Genomic DNA, 15,921 nt, shown 5'->3' with positions numbered 1-15,921 from the left:
ATATTGAAAATTCACCAATAAAAGAAGTAGAATACTGAGGTGGTCTGTAGACTGTTATACAGAGAATAGGTGAGCTGCTTAAAACAAAGGCATGGTACTCAAATGCTGAGTAGCTGTTAAAAAATAATTGCTCATGTTTATAGTGTTCTTTATAATTGAAGCAGTGCCACCCCCTCTTCTGCACCCCCTTGTTGAAAAAAAAAGTAAAAATTTGGTGGAGAAGCCTCAGTGCGAACAACAGGTGCATCAGTGCCAAGCCATGTCTCTGTAAAGAGAATGCTGTCCAGGTTATTAACTAAAATTATATAATTTATAATAAAAGATTAAAAAAAGATTTAAAAGAGAGCGCACATTTAGCAAAGCCATTTTAATGTCTGGGCTGAATTTGGGCTCATCATGTTTTACAAGTGGAATGTTAAAAACACATTTAGATCTAAAAACAGTGATGGGTTTCATTTGTCTGTGTGTAATGATGGTTTTGATGGTGTGGACATTGTCCTTTGCCAATAGGGTCACTGAGGGAGGGGCGTGTATGGTGGAGGTAGGTGGCAGTGAAGGTGAGTGTGAGTGAGGTGTAGAGGGCCTGTGTGTGGGTGTAGTGAGTCAGGACTGGTTGGTGGCGGTGCAGGACTGGACAGTCAGGTCAATGTTGAAGGATAAAAGTCTTGACCCCTCCTGCTTATGGCCGTTGTGTTTAAAAAAAAACGTAAAGTTTTCCACAAATGGAATACTTTTCCCCAGGCTCTTTTGAGCCACAGGTGCAGTTGGCGGAGGTGGTCATAACGTCACCAAAACGCAGTTTAGCAGGCTGTCCACCATGGAACTGAAATCCTGCTTGAGGACCTCGGAGGGTGCATATGACTTGGGCTTGGCTCCCTGGTGGTGCCAGACATCCGGTGGTGATGAATCCAGTCCACGGCAGGATGATGTTGTCCGCGGCCGTCATGGTCCGGTCACCAGCGTTGGCAGCCCTAAGATGGGCGATGAGCGTTGCCTGGGTCGTGGCGACGTTGGATAGATCTAGGAGGATTTTATCCCTCTCCTTGAGGTCAGCCTTCAGGCCAGAGACGGTCTCCTAGAGTTTTGAGAGGGTGGAGAGACAGGACTCGCAAACTATCTGCAGCCTGTGCTGGGGATCCGTCACCCCGGGACACAGAACAACCACAGGGAGGTGAGTTTAATTCCGGCCCTGGAGCCGAAATGACCAGGGAGTCCTTCTTCACTCCTGGGCAGGCAGCCCACTTCACCAGTTGCTTTTTTAAATAGTTTATTAAAAAGTGGCACCTTGCTAGTGATTCTGCGTCACGAGTTCCATGTTTGACTTCTCCAGTGTAATCAGAGACAACCACAGGCCTGATGCTTAAAATCTTTGGTCCATGTTCTTAAAAAATAAATTTGTAACAGTAAGAATATTACTAATAAGAGCCAGCAATGGGTCCAAGCTTTTGTGGAATGCTGTCAAAGATCCCTTCTGTGAGAACCTTAACTTCTCCAACCATAGACATATCCAACTGTTACAAGTCGGTGGAGAAACATGGTAACAACAAAAATAAATACAGTAAAAGCTGGTCATGAGTGATATCAAATATAAAAATGAGAAACTGTGTTAAAAATAATATTTTTCCGGAGCTGAAGTGATGTGAAATCGCTGCGCATGCGTCATTCAACAACTCTGTCCCACATATGTTCAGGGCGGGTCTCTGATCAAACAAAGGACAAAAGAAGTTTGGAAAAGATCTGTACACCTGGCGTGCACTTTCAGCAGTGTCTTTTGTCATGGTGTTCCATCAAAATTAGCCGTACCGCCACAGCTGTGACATTAAACGACATCGTCCCATGTTCACAATGAAGCATCATTCCTAAGGCTCTCATCACCACTTTTGAGGAGGATGTAATGAACCAGTCGGGCCGAGGACATCAAAGTGTAAAACAATTAATGTCCTGTTACCAGCAGGCGGCGCTATGACTATACGTAAATATTGACAGTTGCTTTTGACTGAAATTGCTTTGAGGATACTGAAGGGGGACTAGTACCCCCTAATTTCCGCCACTACTTCTGGGCCTGCAACATTAATAAACTTTTAAATTGGCTTCGCAGTGGAGTTGCAGACGTCTGCCCACCCTGGGCTCATACTGAGATGACATCTTCCTCCTGCTCTTTGCACTCTACGATTTGCTCACAGCTCCCCATAACTACCCATAGGTCTCACCTAACCTCGCCAATACCATTAAAATTTGAACCATGTTCAGGAAGCAGTTAGGCTTGCAAAGTACTTTGATCCTTGCCCCAGTTTTAAATAACTAAGCTATTAGAAGGTCGTTAGTAATTTTTACCAGTGCTGTGTCAGTGCTATGATTCACTCTAAATCCTGACTGGAAGTCCTCAAATAACTCATTATTATGTAAAAAGCCACACAGCTGATTGGCGACTAATCTCTAAGATCTTGCAGAGAAAAGGAAGGTTAGATATAGGTCTATAGTTGGCTAGTACCTCAGGATCCAGACTGGGCTTTTTAAGAAGAGGTTTAATTTCAGCTACTTTAAAAGACTGTGGTACATAACCTGCTGATAAAGACATGTTAATCATATCTAATACAGGAGTGCTAACTAAAGGTAACACTTCTTTAAGTAACCTAGTTGGAATAGAGTGTAGGAGACAAGTAGAAGGCTTTGATGCTGAAATAGTAGAGGTGTTATATTCTTGGACTGCTTTTCTACAGTTGACCTTAACAAATTAGTTAAGGTCAACTGTAGAAAAGCAGTCCAAGAATATAACAGGTTGTACAGTTTCTAAGGTTCCTGGGTTTTAAGAAAAATTGGTGCCAAGCGAGTTGATCTGGTCTCTGATAGCTATAATTTTGTCATTAAAGGAGGTCATGCAGTCGTTACTACTGAGGGTTATAGGAATACACGGCTCAATAGAGCTGTGGCTCTCTGTCAGCCTGGCTACAGTGCTGAAAAGAAATCTAGGATTGTTCTTATTCTCCTCTATTAAAGATGAGTAATAGACCGCTCTGAAATTACGGAGGGCCTTCCTATATGTTGTTAGATTTTCTTGCCAAACTAAGTGAGATTCCTCCAATTTAGTGGAGTGCCACTTACTTTCCAATTTTCACGATATTTGTTTTAATTCACGGGTTTGTGAGTTATACCATGGAGCTAACTTCCTCTGTTTCATTATCTTCTTTTTTAAAGGAGCAACAGAGTTGAGTGTTGTTCGTAGTGAGCCTGCAACACTGTCAACAAGGTGATCAATTTCAGAGAAACTAATGTTAGTACAGGAATCTTGAATATTAGGATATGGCATTAAATTAAATGCAGATGGAATCGCTTCCTTAAATTTAATTACAGCACTATCAGATAAACATATAGTGTAGAAACTTTTGCCAAGAGGTGAGTAGTCCTGTAATACGAATTCAAAAGTTATTAAATAATGGTCTGATAAAATAGGATTCTGTGGGAAGACTATTAAGTCATTGATTTCCACAGCATAAGCCAAAATAAGGTTGAGGGTGTGATTAATACAGTGAGTAGGTTTATGTACACTCCACCAATCGAATCTAATCTGTCCACATGAATATTAAAATCTCCTACAATGATTACTTTATCAGATTTAAGGACTAAATTTGACAGAAACTCTGAGAATTCAGATAGAAATTCAGAGTATGAACCACTAACGTTAGTTCCTCTGAAATTGATCACCTTGTTGACAGTTGCAGGCTCAGTATGAACAACACTTGACTCTGTTGCTCCTTTAAACAAGAAGATAATGAAACAGAGGAAGTTATCTTCATGGTATAACTCACAAACCTGTGAATTAAAACAAGTATTGAGAAAATTGGAAAGTAAATGGCGTTACACTAAATTGGAGGAATCTCGCTTAGTTTGGCAAGAAAGTCTTAAAAAACATAGGAAGGCCCTCCGTAATGCCAGAGCAGACTATTGCTCATCTTTAAAAGAGGAGAATAAGAACAATCCTAGATTTCTTTTCAGCACTGTAGCCAGGCTGACAGAGAGCCACAGCTCTATTTTAACACACAAGTAAAACAATGGTTGAAACTGAAAAACACTTATGAACATTGACCCTCTCACAAAGTGCATGCACACACATTACTAGTTGTCCTTTTTTTTGTCATTATGTGTCCTGTATTTGATGTGTTCTGTATTCTAATGTGTCACTTTTAGTAAAGGCCTAACCAGGGACAGGGGATGCAAATTAGTCTTGACTAGAAACATGGATGCATGGCATCTATTTTATATTTTATATGGAACAATGTACAATGTATTCGTTCCTGCTTAATAAACTTGCAACCTAAACTAGTTCAAGTGTTGATTAGTGATGGTCATATGAAGCTTCATGAAGCATTTTTTTTTTCATTTTCAGAGCCCACTTGAAGGAGCTCTCGGTTCAACAAAGGGTTAAAAGCATAATGAATTACTAATCTTTTTCTTTAAAGCAAGAGCTTCTAGTGGCCTCAACAAATACAACTAATGGTTCATGAAGCTTCATTTGGACATCACCACTTGTGACTTCATCACAAGGCAGATCCATATGTCCGTTAGCCTCACCAATACTAACACTACCACAAAATAGGGATGTCCAGCCCACTAGATGGAGCTCTTTATTTAAAGAAAAGGGTTTGTTCAAAATTGTCCACCGGGCTCACATGTTTTAAGACTAAACGGTACCCTCTTCCACGTGTACTGACTGTGCCCCAAAATGTAGATATAATGTTTTCAATACCTTATCTAAAATTTTGGGCAGGGATTTCACCCCTATAGCCCCACTCTAAGTCTACTTGGCTTTGCCGCTGGAGATGACCCATATTTGACACTTGGTGAGCGACATACTGTATGGTCGCTTTTACCTTACGTCTGGACAGACGCGCTGGCAGATGGAGGGATGCTGCCCCGCACACACTGAGCCAATGGCTTCAAGACATAATGATCTGTCTCATGTTGGAGACATGCTGCACATCTCTATCGGCGGCTCAGAAAAAAGTTCTATAAAACATGGGATCCTTTTTTTATTGTATTTACATAATACCCAAACAACATGAACTTGAAATGTGCTCAGTTTTGGCCCTTGACATAAGCATTTGCAGCCTGAGGGGGTTACACCATTAGATAATCTTCATAACTGTGCCTTAAAATGTTTGTTTGTAAAAGGTTTGTTGTGTGACGGTATTGTAAATTTGTACCTGTTAAACCCTGCATTTTTGTCTGTTAATATAAGGATCTACTGTTTACTTTGTGATCAAAATGCACATGTCCAAATACAAATTTGAAATGAAAGAAAAGGGCTCAATGAATGGTGATTCAGTGTGTTTTCAACCCTTGAGCTAGAGCTCTCTACCCAGAGCTCCATCTAGTGAAAATAAAGAAAAAGGTTCATGAAGCTTCATGTGGACATCAATACCACAGACGGTATGTCCACATCCCTCACCAGTACTTGTTGGACACAAATAAGTGATAAAATAAAGTAATAATTATTCAATGAACTGTCCATCTCATGACTCATAGCAACAATGAATATGTTTATGTTGTGTTTCAACCATCAGTAAAAGGGAAAAGACCATCAGCTCCAGACTGCATCCAGAATATATTAAAACTTATTTTTTTTCCTCAAATCCATCAGCCTTCTAATCACCAGCAGAATGATTTCATTTGTACTCATCAGGGAGGGTGGTAACACTGCGGGGGCTCTGTGGCTTATTGTTTGTGTCAGGGCACTTGTCTGCGTGGATTGTGTTCATTGATCTACTTATGTTATGCAGCAGTGCTTGTCTCTTTACTCTGTGTGTGTGTGTGTGTGTGTGTGTGTGTGTGTGTGTGTGTGTGTGTGTGTGTGTGTGTGTGTGTGTGTGTGTGTGTGTGTGTGTGTGTGTGTGTGTGTGTGTGTGTGTGTGTGTGTGTGTGTGTGTGTGTGTGTGTGTTGTATGCGCATGTCTGTGTGTGTGGCACTCCTCAGCAGGGAGGGTGAGCTCCTGGAGATTGACACAGGCCTCTGTTAGCTTCTAGCTTAGCCTGCTGAGATGAGGGGATATGAGAAGAAGTTAAATCCTGGATCTGTGGAGATGAGGATTAAGTGATCCTTACAACAGAAGCCAGTTTGTGCCTCTCTAACAAATGGGCGGAACGAGCCAACTTTGACATGGCTCCGACAAACACACAAAGAGATTCCCTCCCTGTGTAGGCCCGCTCCCAGCATGCATTTGGTCACTGGGGAACTGTAGGAGCTGCAGGCTCCACATCAGCAACATAAACAACAGCAAACTTATTAGGTTAACAGTTTGTGTGCCTCGTATAAGGTGAGACTGCTGACTGCTGATCCTCTCACATGGTGGCCACAGGAACAACAGATTTAAAGTCAGAACTTACATTACACTCAAATACAGTGCAGAGGTGAAGGCAGAAATCTTAGAGACAGACATCTCCAAATCAGGACTAGTAAAATCCAAACTATATAAATGGTTAGATAGCACTTGATTTAAATAAGTACACATATTTTTGTTGTTCTTTTAATTTGGGGGATCTGCCCCTTTAATGGAAGTTCTGGCTCAATAACAAAAGAAAGCTGTCAAACAGTGCAAGTTAAAATAATAATAGTACAACATGCATGCATGTATGTATAACAGTGTCTGTTATGATGGAAGTGCCCACTAAACATTGGCATTGGATAAACGTGCAGGTCATGTCTATATCGGGCCCCTCGGTCCGTGACCAATTCTGGATGTCTATTGAACATCCAAACTAGGTCCATTATTCGATGTCCAACTATGACCCAATTAGGCCATCATATTGACCTTTGACCTCATCAATTGACCTTTGAACTGGGTACATTTTTTGGACGTCTGACAGGTGCAGGAAATGTACATGATGTGTAATTTTGTTATCTGACATTTTCCTATTTTTCTTTAACTGGTTTATTTTGAATATTCATGTTATTTATTTATGCATATGTGTATTTTTGCATTTATTGTTTTATTTTTTTGGAAATGTAATTTCTGTAAAATAATTTCATGGTATCTTATCCACCTTATTATGACAGAATTATCCGACAGTCATATACTACTGAGCCAGAAAATGCAGGTCAGGAGCAACAAGCTAATGTTTGCGCCTCAGCCAACAGCGAACAACCTACCGGTTAGCACTGTTTGCACTCCCTCTACCTGTGCCTGCCCTTTCCTGTCATCTGTGCCCCTAGTGCAGGGAATTCCAACCTGATGATGCGCTGAGCTGCCTTCCCCACATTAAAGAGACTGCAGCTGGAGTACCACACTGTGGCACTGTTGGTCAGGATGGACTCGAGGTACTTCTATAAGAGTTGAGGAGCAGTTTTGGAGGACAAGTTAAGCAATGTGCTGCTGTGGACAGGGGCAGCAACAAAATTAACAGAAGTGAAGAAGCAAAGGTTGGCATATCATAACTTTCATTCTCCAGAATAGACGAAGCTCCAAAAACACAGGCTCACTTCCCATAATACATCCATGTTATTTACAGAGGTTCTCATCATCTCATCATCAAGGTTTTCTCTGACAAAGCTCCTACAGAGCCTACTATGACTTCATACAAAAGTCTTGTATCTCAATGGGACCTTCATGGCTAAATTAAGCCAAGTAAGAGTGTCCTCCCTACACCTGTTCACAAAGCTGAAGGGTCAGTCGTACATACATACATACATACATAAATAAATACATACATACATTTTATTTCCTCCATTTTCCTGTGATAATGGGATAATCGTCTTCCATTTTCTCATGATTAGGAGATCATTTTACTTTGTTTTCTGGAGATAAAGAGATAAGTCATTTGAAAGATAATAATTGAAACATGATAGGCCGGAGATTTCCATCACACCTGACAGGTCATGCCTCGTAGAGACTTCTCATATCTTGAAGAAATTCTTTTAGTTGGTTATTTACTGTTATGAACTGTATATTTATGTGCACATTTTAAAACTCCTCACTCTACTGGCATTTATGTTGTTGTAATATAATATTGTTGACAATAAAGTTTGTTAAAAAAAGGAGAACATCAGGCTCACTCACACCTCTGATAAAGCTGAAGCCTTGCAAGTTATTTCAGCCTGTGTCAGGCCTTGATTGAAGACATATGTGATGGTGATTGATATTCTCCTGCCCCTCTGACATTGCTACACTGAATGATGTTTCCTGCAATAATTTAATGGACTAGACAATTGTTTTGTTTTTCCCAGATCTCAAATTAATTATCTTGTTATCACAAGAAAACAGAGGAAAATTATCTTGTTATCAGGGGAAAACAGAGAAAATAAAACGATGTATTGTATTACCCTTAAGGGCTTCCCCAGGTATGTTTCCATATCCAAATCAAGAGTTTACAATCAAACAATTGAACATGAAACAAAAATGTTGATTACTAGGACGATTACCATCAGCCATTTTAGGATAGTTTGTGAGTCCTCTTGACTTCTTCTAACTTTTCAGATTTAGGAGCTGATTTTAGTACTAAAAGACCTATATACATATTTATAGTATAATAATCCTCAATACGCATCTATGCAATTCAAATGAACATTACCAGGCACCATATATATAGGATTATTATACTATAAATATGTATATAGGTCTTTTAGTACTAAAATCAGCTCCTAAATCTATATGTATATATATATATAGATTTAGGAGCTGATTTTAGTACTAAAAGACCTATATACATATTTATAGTATAATAATCCTCAATACGCATCTATGCAATTCAAATGAACATTACCAGGCACCATATATATATATATATATATATATATATATATATATATATATATATATATATATATATATATATATATACAGAGCCGGCCCTGGGCATAGGCAGTATAGGCAAATGCTAGGGGCGCAGCAAACGGGCGAAGGAAAAAAACAAAAAAAAAACATTATATATGCATATAAATTCTTATTTTTACCAGCGCCATTACGAAATATTATATAAGCCCACAGCAATATAACTTAATAGCGAAGACTATTAAATAATGAAGAGGCCCTTTTCTGGTCCCAGGCTCTCTGCACTGTACCTGTCCTCCGTGAGGGGGGCGGGTCGAAAGGCCAGCTGCCTGAATCTGACCGGACCGTGACCCCTAGACAAAAAAAAGATTAATGACAATGTAGCGGAATTATGTCTAAAAGACTGAAACCGTCGGGCGCCCAGGGAAGGAAAAGAAGGAAAGAAGAGGAAGAAAAACGTGAAAAAGATAGAGGTACAGTAACATCAATGTGATGACGTTAATTAAATAAATAGTTTAATGATCGTAGTTACCGTTGTTGGAGCAGAGTGTTAGCTTGCTAGCTTTTTTCGGACGTTAGCAGCGTCGTTTACTAATAAATAAATAGCTGAGTCGACATGTGTTAATGTTACTCCACCTTAAATTCATCAGGGAAGTTTGAAAAGTTAACGTTATACCTGTTCAGGTGTTATTTCACAGGGGTCTACTGCTGGTATGTCAGTTAAAATGCTTTTAGTTTTCCACCCCCTTTGTAATAGTGTAGCTGTAAGCCTTTGTTTATTGTGCCGCAGTTATGTTTGTTAAAGTTTACATCAGTGTTTAAGTGCAGTTAAAGTGTATTACTGTTAATACTCCACACCTTAGCTTTCCCATATCATTCATAGACGAAATATACATATTAATTCCACTGCACATTACTGCTTTTTGCTCTCTGGTTAGACTGAATTGTATTGCAATGACAATAAAGTTTAATGAATCTCATCGTTTTTTCATTTTAGTGTTATAGCACACCAAACATCTGTTTGTTATTAAAATATAACATCCCGCAGTCATGTTTCTTTTCTTCTCTCTTCAGATGCACTTTTAAAGTATTTCAGTACCACCCCCAGTGACACAGCATCAGGTGCTCCTGTCCCATCTCCCTCTGCAAAGCCCAGTGACACAGCATCAGGTGCTCCTGTCCCATCTACCTCTGTACAGCCCAGTGACACAGCATCAGGTGCTCCTGTCCCATCTACCTCTGCACAGCCCAGTGACACAGCATCAGGTGCTCCTGTCCCATCTACCTCTGCACAGCCCAGTGACACAGCATCAGGACTGAAGGCTGCACCAACAGACCCTGCTGACTGGCCAGCTCTTCTTACAGACAAAGTAAGAAGAGAGTTAGTACACAGAGGACCATTTCAAACAAAACAGTTACACATTTCCGAAAAATAAAGATGGGAGAAGGTGTCAACATGACTTTTTTAAAAGAGTCTTAGTTAATGGGGAAACAATCAAAAGAAGCTGGCTGATTTATTCCAAGAAGAATGATAGTTTGCACTGCTTTTGCTGCAAAATGTTCTCTACAAAAGATTACAAACTTAACAAAGAAGGACTGAAGGACTGGAAAAATGCAAGCCAGTTGCTGAAAGTTCATGTGGATAGCCAGGAGCATAATACCCACATGGCAACATGGAAGCTTTGCAAAGGGGTTAACAATAGATAGGCAAGAGATGGTACTCGCTGAGGCTGAGAGAAACAAGTGGCATGATGTTTCTCATGTATCATGTAAAAAGTGGTGTATCAAGAGGTCTCTCATTTTTCTTTACTGTGTGCAATAGTGTGTGTTGTCATATCTGCACTGGTTTCATTATTTAATTTGTTCAATACCTTATTTATATTGTATTTTTAATTCATATTATGTCACTTGTTTACATGTGCACTGTTTAGCTTAATATGTTTGCCTTATTTATTTTGTATTTTTAATTTATCATTTGTTTATTTCTTTAGTTTTTATTTGGTGTGATATTTTTAACTCAAAAAAATAAAATCTTGAATACACATATGCAGTTTCTGTGTGAGTGTATGAATGTTGATTGTGAAATTGACTGCTGTGATGCAAGGGGGCGCCGGCTAAAATCTTGCCTAGGGCACCAAATTACTCAAGGCCGGCACTGTATATATATGTGTGTGTGTGTGTGTGTGTGTTTCTCACTCTCTCACTGTGACTAAGTCTGAGTGAATTCAAAGGAGAAATGTCCACAGTGCATAAAAGGGAGATCATTACTGTTGCCCTAGTTAAATATAATAATAATAATAATAATAATAATAATAATAATAATAATGACAATAATAATATAATAATATATATAACTTTAGTTGACGCATAAAATGAATAAGCATGGACATAACATAATTGTGTTATAACTAGAGAGACACAGCATTTCTCTGTCATTAATAATAGTCGTGAGTAAAGTTTAGGTACAGTAGGTTAGGATGGGTACATTGTGTTGTACTTGAACACATCTTTTCATGCAGATTGTATTTTTGAACAACTCCACCTAAATGAATATATTCAGCCCTTTACGAAGACCGACCACATTGTCTCAAATTCTCTAAATGAGATCAAAAAGGAAATGTCTCAGTCTGATATCCAAAGTGTCACTAATGCTTCCTGATCCTGTCCTCTCGCACAGGGATTTAAAATGTATACATAAAGATGGCGTGATTATTGTTGCAGTCTTAATCCAAATTTCAACAGGCTTCGCCCTGACCTTGTTACGTCAGCAGCTCTCAAGTCCCCTCTCGCTGGTTTACAGACGAACAAAAACTGCTGGAAGCCTCTTTGTGCTCCGAGATCCGCCGCGTCCAGACATGATGCCAAAACGGATAGTTCGCCTGTCAACTGTGTGACGCCGAGTGACACTGGCACCGCGCTAAACACTGCAGGGTGGACTGGGGGTCACAACACGTTTGTTTGTTTCTCTGTCTCTGTCTCTCTGTCTCTCTGTCTCTCTCTCTCTCTCTCTCTCTCTCTCTCTCTCTCTCTCTCTCTCTCTCTCTCTCTCTCGACTCTGGTTTGCTCCACTGTCTTTTTGCCGTGGCTCGTAGCTCTCACCATCTTCCACAATTACGTCGCCGCGGTGGTTGGCATCGTCATGCTTCTGGCTGTCATCATCGCCATTCCCCTGCTGGTACAAACTTCCAAGACCGATGCGCACTATGAGATGATGGGCACCTGTCGGATGATCTGTGACCCGTACAACCCCAAACCGAGCGCCACCGCTCTGGAGATCATGCAGGACCTGAGCGCCGTACCTTCTCCGACCTTTGTTCAAGGGACTAAAGGCGAGCCAGGTCGGCCGGGGAAACCCGGGCCAAGGGGGCCACCAGGCGAACCGGGGCCACCAGGTCCGAGAGGGCCACCGGGTGGTAGAGGAGATTTTGGAAAGGGGTATCCCGGGTTAGAGGGTACAGCGCGGACCGAGACCAGCGGAGAGCTCGGATCTGCTATCGGCGGGGCAAAGATCGCGTTTTATGTTGGTCTAAAAAACCCTCACGAGGGATACGAAGTGTTAAGGTTTGACGACGTTGTCACGAACCTGGGGAACCACTACGACCCGACAACCGGCAAGTTCACATGCCAAGTGTCTGGGATTTACTACTTCACCTATCACGTGCTGATGCGCGGAGGAGACGGGACCAGCATGTGGGCAGACCTGTGCAAAAACGGACAGGTAAATTTTCTCTTGTGTACCATCAAAACATGCGGTATGCATGTGCTGATTCAACATATCAGTGTGAGCACACATAATCGTGTGCATCAGCTCTCCGTTGCGCAAGAGTGCCATTGCGCACACACAATCATCTCCAATCTAGAACCGTGGTTTGGACGTTGGCTTTTCATTTGATCCCGTTGGTCAATACATGTATAATTTGCTGAATGTAACTGTCAATAACTGTGACATAAATCCCAGAAGGTTTGTGATCGGAGTTATCTCAGGCAGGCTCAGCATTTCATACACTTATTATTATATTAAACAAATACAACAAATACGTGATTATGAACAAAATTCAAGAACAAATACATTACAAACTGTACAAATGTTGATACAATATAATACAATATGTAATGGAAATATAATAAATCCATAGATAATAACAAAACATAATAGTAAAAAAGTTAGTACATAAGTTATTCAAATGTTGGTGTTTTTTGTCTAATAGGCGGAAGAACTGTTGGTGGACAGGTTCAAATTTTGGACAGTGCATGAAGAAGTGTCTCCACAGCAGCTCCTCCACACTGCTGGCACAGCCACTCCTCTCTAGGCAGCCATGTCCTCCTTTAGCAGCCTGTCTCTATGGCCAGGCTGTGAGCACTCAGTCTGTACTTTGTTAACATCACTCAGTGTCTAATATCAGTCACTGTGGTGAGGTAGGGTGCCACAGTGTACACAGTGTAGGGCCAGATAACATTGCATTTTGCAATGATGTGATTTGGTGTTCCAATAGGTGAGGTACTTTAGTTTTTGAGAGGTTATAATTTGGTTGACTCTCATTGATGTGTTCTCAGGCCGGTCCTGAGGCAGAACTGAGGTAGAACCTGTCTGTCACTTTGTTTAAGATGAAGCCAATATTTCATTGATTGTTTTGGGATTTTTAAGTAGTGGGTATTGGCCTAACTCTCTCTCTCTCTCTCTCTCTCTCTCTCTCTCTCTCTCTCTCTCTCTCTCTCTCTCTCTCTCTCTCTCTCTCTCTCTCTCTCTCTCTCTCTCTCTCTCTCTCTCTCTCTCTCTCTCTCTCTCTCTCTCTCTCTCTCTCTCTCTCTCTCTCTCTCTCTGCAGGTCCGAGCTAGCGCCATAGCGCAGGACGCAGACCAGAACTATGACTACGCCAGCAACAGCGTCGTCCTGCATTTGGACTCCGGGGACGAGATTTATGTCAAATTGGACGGCGGCAAGGCACACGGTGGCAACAACAACAAATACAGCACATTTTCTGGCTTCCTTTTGTACCCGGACTGAAATGGGATAATAACATCACTCAACTATCATGACAGAAATACAACTGTCGATCACACAGTGCAACGATGCACTTGGTCTTATATTCTGTCTTAAAATTAAACTTTTCTCATAGACTACATATGAGACTATATAATCCACATGCAGTAAATCTACTTATTTCCACAATAGCTTCACATGTTGCTGATTTTCTTTAAGAAAAAAAGCAGACCTCTCCCCTATGGTGTGTTCAAGGAGCCTTCTGAAACTTGTTCTTCTTTGGAAGTAAGTGAAAATATAATCATAAATTCAGATTATATTCATAAATATAATGACTTCAGATTTGTAGTGTAGGTTTTCTCTTTGTGCATTTTGTGGAGTTGAGGTTATAAACAATTTTCCCCTGGATTATTAAAGTATTTCTGATTCTGAATATCCATGTCCCGGGAGAAGTGAACTGAAAAGGCCTTGCTGACCAGACTTGTATACAGAGGTCATTGCTGTGTGACATTTGTTTACATTGAAAGTGTGTTTCACACACACACACACACACACATATATATACAGTCTATACATATGAATGCACTTATGTATATATTTATCCAATAAGAAATGAATATGACTGAACCTATACAAGCTGCAGCCTACAATTAACAATCAATATTTTCAATAAATAATTATGTTTTCTAAGTTGGTGTGGCTGTCAGTAATACCACATAGGTGCAGTCAGAATGGAAGAGAGGCCAAATTTTTGTGGTGATCAGAAGAAACAGATATTTATAGCAGGCCCATTGGCAAAGCATTTTACCTCTGTCTTCTTGTCTTGTGTGTTAATGTGTGTCTGGTTGACATGCAGTGCCGAAATGTATTTAAATATATTATCACCTATGTAGAGATTCGGAGTACTTGAGTATTTCCATTTTATGCAAGTTAAGATGTCTGCTGCATTACATTTCAGAAAAAACGATTGTATGTTTTAACTAATTTATTTATGATGGTTGATTTGCAGATGATGAAGTACAACACATTGTTAAAGATTAAATTCCCAACCTCTCCAGCTTGTGACCACTTCTATCTAGTTCTAGTCTTCTTTTCAATTCAATTCCATTCAATTGAATTCAATTCAATTTCATTTATAGTGCCAAATCATAACAAAAGTTATCTCAGGACACTTTACAGACTAGGTATAGACCACACTCTATGACTTATTTATGATTTACATAGACCCAACAATTCCCCGTAGAGTACGGTGGCAACGAAAACCTTCCCTATTACAGGCAGGAACGTCAGACAGACCCAGCTCTATCGAGGACGGACAACTGTCTGCACCGGTAAGGGAGGAATAAAAGGAGAGAGAAAGAGAGAAAAGTCGGACAGATGGACAGAAAGAGACAAAGACAGACACAAAGACAGAGACGGACACACTTCCAGTAACTACAATAATATCTATAGCAATGTGAATATGACTTATATGTTATGGCAATTAATACAGCAGAATAGTAGAAACAAGCATAGCTAAGGTTATAGATTATAATAGTAGCAGGAAGCGTCATGCCGGACCACGGCAGCAGGCACCACCACGATCAGTAGAGACCTGCGAGACAACAAAGCACAAACAACTCTGGGGAAGAAGTGTTCAACTGTAGAAAAGCAGTCCAAGAATATATCAGGTCATACAGTTGTTTCTAAGGTTCCTGGGTTTGAAGAAAATTGGTGCCAAGCGAGTTGATTTTGTCTCTAATAGTTATAATTTTGTCATTAAAGAAGGTCATGAAGTCATGCATGCATATCCTGTGGTGGACAGGGATCTATTCGTTATCTGATAAATCATGAGATGACATTTTGTCTCGGTGCCTCGTGCTTTATGAGTGTCCCATTAATTAAGTCAACATCACACTTCATTCAGGACGAACGCCCTTGTTAAGCCGCCTTGACTTGGCGGCCTGGAGAAGCTGGCGGCATGTTAAGTGCACACTTCAACAACTTGAGGCTAAAAGTAGCTCCTAATTTTTTGTATTAGGAGAAACTCTTTAAATAATGGGTGTGTCAGTCCTAATTTGTGTTCTAAGAGTATTTCACAAAGTGTTTTAGTTCTAAAATCAGCTCCTAAATCTGAAAAGTTAGAAGAAGTCAAGAGGACTCACAAACTATCCTAAAATGGCTCCTGATGGTTATTGT

General features: G+C 40.3%; 1 protein-coding gene across 1 annotated transcript; it reads left to right on the top strand.

Annotated features, from left to right (window-relative positions):
- Window positions 1-11,901: 11,901 nt before the first annotated feature.
- Window positions 11,902-13,767, top strand: LOC310954467 (complement C1q-like protein 2; the record flags this gene model as incomplete). Its single annotated transcript, XM_083923918.1, has 2 exons — window positions 11,902-12,480; window positions 13,588-13,767. 2 exons carry the CDS (start codon window positions 11,902-11,904, stop codon window positions 13,765-13,767), a joined length of 759 nt encoding a protein of 252 aa, XP_083780044.1.
- Between the last annotated feature and the right edge of the window lie 2,154 nt (window positions 13,768-15,921).

This window comes from Echiichthys vipera (assembly GCF_963691815.1).
Source record: "Echiichthys vipera genome assembly, chromosome: 12".
NCBI classification, from domain to species: domain Eukaryota; kingdom Metazoa; phylum Chordata; class Actinopteri; order Perciformes; family Trachinidae; genus Echiichthys; species Echiichthys vipera.
This window is presented reverse-complemented; position numbering and strand designations above follow the sequence as displayed.